Raw genomic sequence first — 10,269 nt, forward strand, 5'->3', positions numbered from 1 at the left:
AATCTATAAATATAAATAAGATATTTGTATTATTATATTAAACATGATTTACTACAAATATTAAATGTATTATTTTAGTAAAAACATTTTTGTACTTTTACTAATCTTAATTTATTAAATGTATATAATTAAATACAATTTATTAATATAAATCATATTTATATTATTATATTCAAAGTATTTTAGTGAAAATATTATGTTTGGTATATTGGTAATATAAATAAATATTATTTATTAGTACATAAAATATTAAATGTATATAATTAAATATAATGTATTAATATAAATCATATTTATAATAGTATATTGAAGTGTTATTTTAGTTAAAAATAATGAAATATATTACGATTAATAATAACAACATAATTTACTAATATAAATAAATAAATGTTTATATTAAAGAATATTTAGATATTTTACCAGAAATCAGGAATATTGGTTAACCAAAATGGTTGGTTAGTGGTGTACCATCATGTTTGCGTGTATATAAACTAAAATGACTAAAATTAAATGAACATTTTGTGCAATATTTATTAAAAAATGTATTCAAAGCACAGTCAAAAATTTCAATAACTGATGTAAGGGGATCTTTCACTTCTGTGCACCGGTCAATAAGTAACGTTATGGCTGTGTGTGTGTGTGTGTGTGTGTGTGTGTATGTGTGTGTGTGTGTGTGTGTGTGTGTGTGTGTGTGTGTTCACAGAGAAGGAGAGCAGATTGCCCAGAACGGACTACCATCAGACCAGGACTCGCCACGGGTTAGTTACCGCTCCTGTACCTACCCACAATACACTACCAGTCAACAGACACCACGAACTACCGGTCAGGGTCACTGACAGTTCCCATAATGCTCTCTGATGATCATCTTGCTTGTCAGCTGTTTATTAATTACCGTCAGGTTATCAGTCGACTCCATGAAGGCTAATGACACTGTATCTCAATAACTTCTGTGTGTTTTGTGGACAATAAGAAGATACCATGGATAAATAATGGAAATGTGGAGCTCATGTTGTTGTTGAAGCACTTATTAATTCCCCAAATGAGTGTTATATAATGTGTCTTTTGATGTGGAACTTCTAGATGGATGAACTTCTGATTGTTTAAGGAAAAAAGGAACTTAATGGACTATATGCACGGTTATTCCGGTGATCTGTTCATTCTGTAATCGCTGATGCAAAACCATCAATGGTTGACTTTTTAATGCTGTATTCATATTTTAATGCAGTTATCACATTTACCTTATAAACCAGTTTTATTAATTGCAATAAAGACGAAGCTATTGGGACGTTTAAAAACACTGTCTGTAATTAGACACACATACGCATTATTTTCCAGCACTTCAAATGTTATTTTTAATAACATTATTGATTGTCTCCATTGTAAAACCGAACATTTAAAAATGTAGGAAATTCAATATTTGATAGAAAACACTTATTTAAAAATAAAAAAGACAATAATTAGCACTTTAACCAGCAGGTGGCGGCAAAGTAGCATTTATTTGCGCATATATCAGCCATTTGCTCTAATTGTTTTTTTTTTGACTAAATATTAAACATTATAAAATAACTAGATTTAAAAATACATTTCGTCAATGTATGAAATACTCAAAAAATCTCCTGAAAAACAATAACTTTTCTTGTGAATGAATGACACAGAAAGCGAGCGCCGCTCTCTCTTTATAATCACAGCAGCTGTCAGTCAATGATTTCAGCACACTTTATTCAATTAATCTAACTAAAGTGCACAATAAATATTTCATTTTTGAAGCTTTTTTTGCACATTAAAGTGATCGAATTGAATTTAGTCGAGGAGGAACACTGAGGTACATCTTTATTTCTTTATTTTTTATGCCGTCTGACGTTTGAATAACTAAATTAATGCTGTGCCTGACTATTTAAGTGACTATATTCTGATTATAAACACACCAGCACATGACTCTCACCGGAAGTTTTCCAGCTCCGTGCATATAGTCCATTCCTGCCAGTTTCTCTGTATTAATGCTGCGTTTTAGACGTCCATTATTAGTGCATTACTGTAAAAGTGAAGTGTGCTTCCTCCTCTTGATATCATTTTCAGTTTTAATGGAGAGCATTGCTTTCAAACAACAGTTTTGATATTTAAATTGGTGCAAATGATCTGCCATTTTTGATAGTTTGGTTTTGGTTTTGCAGTCCTAAAAGTCCAATAGAGTTTAAATGATATTGTGTTTGTTTGAGGTGATTTACCATAAAATGCTCTGAAAACACTGTATAGTGGCTCTGTTTACTTCTAGTATGGTTTATATCCACTTTCTTTACTCTTCACTAGCAACGTTCACTAACAATAAATGAACTGACTCTCTCTCTAGAGTTTGTATGTTGTGTGTGTGACGGCTGTAGCCTCCTGTGACGTGATTATCTGACTTCACCTGCTGCTTATGAGAGTTTTTCACAGATGTTAGTGTTGAGATAGTAAAGATGAACTAAAGAGATTGTGTTTGAGTTCCTGAAAGCCGTTTTAGCGGAGCAGGACGCGGCTCGTGGTCCCCGTCAGACGGGTGTCGTGGTACAGTAACACCTCTGGAGTGATTTCTGTGTGCTGTTGCTTTAAGCATGACGTTTCTTTCAATCAGTTCGGCAGAATTAAGAGTATTTACGTGAACTGATTGATCTTCAGACATCTATGATGTTTCCTGACGCTCTGCAGTGACTGTAGATCGATAGTTTTCCATCTTGCATGATCTTTTTACATTTAAAGTCAACATGGAACGGCATTCAGAACGTTATTACTTCCGTTATGTGATGTATTGCAAATATTTTCAGACATTAATAACATTATCCGGTTGTAATATAAATTAATATAATTTATTAGTATGCATTGTATATTTATATTAATGTATTAAATGTATTATTTTAGGAAAATTAATTAAATTATATTAATATATTAAGATTAATACAAAACTATGCTTTATTTATATTAACATATTACATTTTTATTTTAGTAAATATAATTAAATAAAATGTATATATTAAGATTAAAATAAAGCTAATAAAACTAATTTTATTTAATATATATTAAATGTATTATTTTAGTATTAATAAATAAATATATTAAAATTAAAATAAAGCTAATAAATATATTAATATATTAAATATTATTTTAGTAAAAAATAAATGAATAAATAAATATAATTTATTAATATAAATACTTTATATTAATATATTACATTTTATTTTAGTAAAAATAATTAAATAAAATTAATATATTAAAATTGGAATAAAGCTAATGTAAATAAATATAATTTATTTATTAAATATACTTTATTTATAAATTATTCATATTATATTATACTTTATTTATATTATACTTTAAATATACTTTATTTATATTAATATATTAAATGTATAATTTTTGGTAAAAAATAAATCAATAAATCAAATACATTTAATATATTAAGATAGTATCAAATTAATATATTTATATTAAATTGATTTATTATAGTAAAAAAATATAAATATTAGTATAAAACTAATATAAATAAGTATAATTTATTACTTTGTTTATTTTAATATTAAATGTATTAAGTAAAAAATAAATATATCTTAATAAATAATATAAAATTTAACAAATACATTTAATATATTAAAATTAGTATAAAATTAATATTAATATAAATACTTTATATTAATATATTACATTTATTATTTTAGTAAAACATACATTTTATATATTAGAATTATTAGAATTTTATATATTAAAATTAATTTAAATAAGTATAATATTTTAATATAAAGAATATATTTGTATAATAATTGTACAATTTAAATGTTATTACATTAAAGAAATGGCCTGCGTGTCTTTGGTGACATCACAAAAAGGAAGCAAGTTAATAAATCATTAACAATAAGATCAGGAACATGTTTTATCAAACTAAATATATTGAGTTCATGTTGACTTTTTAGTGTATTTTTTTTCAATTAATCACTTTTTCACTCCATTTTAATGAGATTCTCATCTCTAAATCAGCCAAAGTGATTTTTTTTCCTCCTAACGATTTCTGAAACGGTTCTTTCAGAATTCATCATGTGTGACTGACTTTCTAAGTTGTTCAAACCCAACAGTGTTTGTGAAGTAGTTCTCGTCATAAGCGTAACGCGTGGTCGTGTGTTCGCAGGATGGAGTGGACGGCGAGATGAACGGAGTGGCCGAGAGGAGCTCGAAGGAGCCGAGTCCGATCCCGTCACCGACCGCAGACAGACGGGGGAAAGGCAGCCAGTCCGCAACGCTGCCGGCTAAAGGTCAGGAGACGCCGTCCGCCCAGCTGGAGGGATTCCTGCACCGCAAACACGAGTGGGAGGGACACAACAAGAAAGCGTCCAGCAGGTATGATAATGAAGCTCCAAACTTTGGAAGTTGAGTGTCTATTAATGGGAAAAGTGAATAGTTTGACTGAATCTTCAGTGTGTTTGGCGCTGAAATCAAGCAGTAAATCAAGACTTTGTCTGAGAAAACTCCATTGTCGAATTCTCAGGTCATCTTAGGAATCATTGCTGGATTTATGCGGGAGTATCTGGATTTGTTTTTCCAGTTGGATTGATGAAACCTTTTCATTAAAACGACAAGTCCAGATAAATATAAATATATATAATAAATACATATAATAAATAAAATAATTTAATAAAAATGTAATATATTCATATAAATAAGGTATTGTTTTGTATTAATCTTAATATGTTAATAAAATTTAATTATTTTTACTAAAATAATGCATTTAATATAATTTTACATTTTTATTTTAGTAAAAATAATTAAATAGAATTAATATATTAAAATTGAAGTAAAGTTATTATAAATAAATAGAATTTATTCATATATTTACTTTATTTATATTAATATATTAAATGTTTTTTTGTAAAAAACAAAATCAAATACATGTAATATATTAAGATAGTATCAAATTAATATATTTATATTAATATATTAAATTTATTGTTTTAGTAAAAAAAAAATTAAAGATATTAATATTAGCGTAAAACTAATATAAATAAATATATTTTATTAATAAATCAAATCAATTTCCATCGTCGAATTCTCAGGTCATCTTAGGAATCATCAACAAGTCCAGATAAATATAAATATAAATAAAAAATAAATATAATAAATAAAGTAAATTAAATAATAAAAATGTAATATATAATATAAATAAGGTATAGTTTTGTATTAATCTTAATATATTAATATAATTTAATACATTTTATTAAAATAATTCATTTAATTTCACATTTTTATTTTAGTAAAAATAATCAAATAAAATTAATATATTAAAATTGGAATAAAGTTATTATTCATAAATATAATGTATTTATATATTTACTTTATTTATGTTAATATATTAAATTTATTATTTGTTAAAAAAAATACATAGTATCAAATTAATATATTTATATATTAAATGTGTTGTTTTAGTATTATATATATATATATATATATATATTAATATCAGCATAAAACTAATATAAATAAATATAATTTATTAATAAATCAAGCAGTAAATCGAGAGTTTGTCTGAGAAAATTCCATCATCTCAGGTCATCTTAGGAATCATTGCTGAATTTATGCAGGAGCATCTGGATTTGTTTTTCCATTTAGATTGATGAAACCTTTTCATTAACATGACAAACAAGTCCAGATGCTCCTGGATAAACAGACGGTGTTGTGTTTGTCCGAGTGACGGAGCTCTGTGTGCGTCTCCTCAGATCCTGGCATAACGTGTACTGTGTCATCAATAACCACGAGATGGGCTTCTACAAAGACAATAAGAGCGCGGCTCAGGGCATCCCGTACCACAACGAGATCCCCATCAGCCTGAAGGACGCCGTCTGCGAGGTCGCTGTTGACTACAAAAAGAAGAAGCATGTTTTCAAGCTCAGGTGAGGAAGAGATTATTGTAGTTATTTTAATCATAAACATCTGAATGATGTTTTTCTGCTGTGACTGAACCTGTTGTTCCTCTTAACAGAGTTACTGACGGAAATGAGTATCTCTTCCAAGCCAAAGATGATGTAAGTCTGCTTTTATTATAACACCAGTGATATTACACTATAGAAAATGTTTTGAGTTTGTGGTTCACTTCTGCACACATTCTGAAGCGGCGCCCCCTTGTGGTGCATGAGAAACTGAACCTTCACATGACAAAATGGATGAATGAATTAATTAATGAATGAATGAATGAATTACAGGTTCTAGTTCAATTTAACCGTCAATCCATTAACTATTAAATATTTTATATTAATAATAATAATAATATCAGATAGATAGATAGATAGATAGATAGATAGATAGATAGATAGATAGATAGATAGATAGATAGATAGATAGATAGATAGATAGATAGATAGATAGAATGATGGATGGATGGATGGATGGATAGGTGGAATGATAGATAGATGAATGAATGATGAATAGATGGATAGATAGATAGATAGATAGATAGATAGATAGATAGATAGATAGATAGATAGATAGATAGATAGATAGATAGATAGATAGATAGATAGATAGATAGAATGATGGATGGATGGATGGATGGATGGATGGATGGATGGATGGATGGATGGATGGATGGATAGGTGGAATGATAGATAGATGAATGAATGATGAATAGATGGATAGATAGATAGATAGATAGATAGATAGATAGATAGATAGATAGATAGATAGATAGATAGATAGATAGATAGATAGATAGATAGATAGAATGATGGATGGATGGATGGATGGATGGATGGATGGATGGATGGATGGATAGGTGGAATGATAGATAGATGAATGAATGATGAATAGATAGATAGATAGATAGACAGAATGATGGATGGATGGATGGATGGATGGATGGATGGATGGATGGATGGATGGAATGATGGATGGATGGATGGAATGATAGATGGATGGATGGGTGGATGGAATGAAAGATGGATGGATGGAATGATGGATGGATGGAATGAAAGATGGATGGAATGATGGATGGATGGAATGATAGATGGATGGATGGATGGATGGGTGGAATGATAGATGGATGGAATGATAGATGGGTGGATGGATGGATGGATGGATGGGTGGAATGATAGATGACTGGATGGATGGAACGAAACATGGATGGATGGAACGATAGATAGATGGATGGATGGGTGGATGGAACGAAAGATGGATGGATGGAACAATAGATGGATGGAATGATAGATGGATGGATGGATGGAACGATGGATGGATGGATGGAATGATAGATGTATGGAATGAAAGATGGATGGATAGATGGATGGAACAATAGATAAATAGATGGATGGTTAAATGGATGGAACGACATAGACAGATAGAACGATCGATGAATGATGAATTGATGGAACGATATAGATAGATAGATAGATAGATTGATAGATAGATAGATAGATAGATAGATAGATAGATAGATAGATAGATAGATAGATAGATAGATAGAATGATGGATGGATGGATGGATGGATGGATAGGTGAAATGATAGATAGATGAATGAATGATGAATAGATAGATAGATAGATAGATAGATAGATAGATAGATAGATAGATAGACAGAATGATGGATGGATGGATGGATGGATGGATGGATGGATGGATGGATGGGTGGAATGATAGATGGATGGATGGGTGGATGGAATGAAAGATGGATGGATGGGTGGAATGATAGATGGATGGAATGATAGATGGATGGATGGGTGGATGGAATGAAAGATGGATGGATGGATGGATGGAATGAAAGATGGATGGAATGATGGATGGATGGAATGATAGATGGATGGGTGGATGGATGGATGGATGGATGGGTGGAATGATAGATGGATGGAATGATAGATGGATGGGTGGATGGATGGATGGATGGATGGATGGATGGATGGATGGGTGGAATGATAGATGGCTGGATGGATGGAACGAAACATGGATGGATGGAACGAAAGATGGATGGATGGAATGATAGATGGATGGAATGATGGATGGATGGATGGATGGAACGATGGATGGAATGATAGATGGAAGGAATGATAGATGGATGGATGGATGGATGGATGGATGGGTGGAATGATAGATGGATGGAATGATAGATGGATGGAACAATAGATAAATAGATGGATGGTTAAATGGATGGAACGACATAGACAGATAGAACGATCGATGAATGATGAATTGATGGAACGATAGATAGATAGATAGATAGATAGATAGATAGATAGATAGATAGATAGATAGATAGATAGATAGATAGATAGATAGATAGATCATTTATTTCAATGAATAATCATGTAAAATTAATTAGAATTTATTTCATACATTAAAATAAAGTGAATTTATGCAAACATGTATTTTAAAGTTTTCTGAATGTGATTAACTGTGTGTGTGTGTGTGTGTGTGTGTGTGTGTGTGTGTGTGTGTGTGTGTGTGTGTGTGTGTGTGTGTGTGTGTGTTTAAAGGAGGAGATGAACACATGGATTCAGGCCATTCAGAACGCCGGCAGCGGCTCCTCGTCCTCCGAGAAATCCGAGATCACACCTAGCAACCAGAGCACGCCCGCCTCCAGCCGCGCCCACACGCTCCCGGCAACCGTCACCCTGACGACCGAATCCAGCCCCGGCAAGCGCGAGAAAGACAAGGAGAAGGACAAAGAGAAGCGCTTCAGTCTCTTCAGCAAGAAGAAGCAGTAGACGTCCGTCTGTTCCCCTGGCAACAGAAACATTCGATTCTCTCATTCCCTTAATTCTTTTACGACTTTTTCTCATTTCGATTCTGTCATTTTGTTTGTGTCTGCCCACCTCCAGTGATATCCCAGCATGCAAAGCTCATGAAGATGCCACACTCTGTGCCTGACACCCCACGGGTTCCAAAGTTGTACAAAACGAAAGGAAAATGTTTAAAAAAAAGCAGGAGTGTGTCGTGAATCGATTCCAATCCCGATCTGGAAGTTTTAAAGGACCGGATGTGTTTTTTTACGCTCTTACGTTTCTATTGTGGTTGATTTTCAAATCCTGAATCTTGCTATCTCTCGTTTTTTGTATCTGTGTGTCATTGAGGGGTCTGGATATTTAAAACATTTTCCTCAATTTTGTGAGGCTGTCTTGGAGAGACGACGAATCTCTCTTTGTTGTTAGGGAACAAGACAGTGATGCTTCGAAACGATTCCATTGTCCCGCCTGCAGGCGGACGGACCGAGAAAATTCCACGTTAACGAATTGTCGCGCTGAAATAGCTACGCCAAGTTTCGTCAGATTTGCCTTTTAACGATTATAAGCTGATAAAACAGATACTTGCTAATATGAAAGTAGACTAACACTCGCTCGAGGGCTGGTAGACTTGTGTCATGTGATCAGATCAAGGCGGGTCGTACCAAACTCTAAGAATGTTTGCTATATACAGAGGACTAGTAACCTGAATCAATTTTTTTTCCTTTTTGTTTGTTAATTGTCATTTCTCTTGGATTTTATCATAATATATGTTTCAAATAATTCTAGTACAGAGTATAAAAATTAGATGTATTATAAACACTTTAAAGCATCAATGTTAAGTGAACAGTGGAACATTTACTGGTAAAAAGGTAATGTTGCTCCAACAACAACAACAACAACAAAAAATTTTAAAAAAGAACAAAAAAAAAATATGAATACGGTTACTTGCTTGTGGGCTATAGCACTGAGCATTATCTTTTCTCTTTGTTTTCTCGTTATGGCTTCATCCCGCTCTCCTGCTCTTTGATACATAGTGCGCATCCCCTCCGTCACTGTATCTATTGTAATTTTCATCTACTGCACAATCAAAAGCAACATACTAGGAATGAAATCCTTTGCGATGTCGGGCGTCCTGAGCGCGTATAGAAACGCTCAGATGTATGAAACTGCACCTGTAGACTTTAACCCCTGCCCTGTTAAATATGTGCGATGTCATTAAATGCTTTTAAACATTACTCTTGTCTTTCGACTCTTCTGTTGGTTTGATTGAGTGCGTGTGTGTGTGTTAGCTAGATCTTGTTTCTTAAAGGTATGGTAGGCAATTTCAGAGAGGCTAGCAATAGCAAGCTAGCTTTGAAAGCATAAGATCGCTTCAGACCGGGTTGCCAGGTTTGCGTAACAAAATCAGCCCAATTGTGTAACAAAAACTAGCCCAATCAGATTCCGCTGTGGTGAGAAATCGAGTCCCCCAAGGACCCAGAGTAATCCTATTGGTTCAATGTACTTTTAATGGGTTTTAGCGCTAAAATCATGTTATTTATA

The 10,269-nt window shown here is 32.1% G+C and overlaps 1 protein-coding gene across 4 annotated transcripts in view; it reads left to right on the forward strand.

Moving 5' to 3' along the window:
* The window catches only part of sptbn1 (spectrin, beta, non-erythrocytic 1), a 113,923-nt gene extending 103,961 nt beyond the window's left edge, over positions 1-9,962 (forward strand). For all 4 annotated transcript variants that reach the window (XM_067387680.1, XM_067387681.1, XM_067387682.1 and 1 more), the window contains 5 exons: positions 704-758; positions 4,154-4,362; positions 5,736-5,909; positions 5,999-6,041; positions 8,479-9,962. In XM_067387680.1, coding sequence (XP_067243781.1) covers positions 704-758; positions 4,154-4,362; positions 5,736-5,909; positions 5,999-6,041; positions 8,479-8,709 — 712 coding nt within the window. In that variant the 3' untranslated portion in view covers positions 8,710-9,962. The remainder of the gene's footprint in view (positions 1-703; positions 759-4,153; positions 4,363-5,735; positions 5,910-5,998; positions 6,042-8,478) is intronic.
* Positions 9,963-10,269: the final 307 nt, after the last annotated feature.

The sequence above is a fragment of the Chanodichthys erythropterus genome, chromosome 6 (genome assembly GCF_024489055.1).
Source record: "Chanodichthys erythropterus isolate Z2021 chromosome 6, ASM2448905v1, whole genome shotgun sequence".
NCBI classification, from domain to species: Eukaryota; Metazoa; Chordata; class Actinopteri; order Cypriniformes; family Xenocyprididae; genus Chanodichthys; species Chanodichthys erythropterus.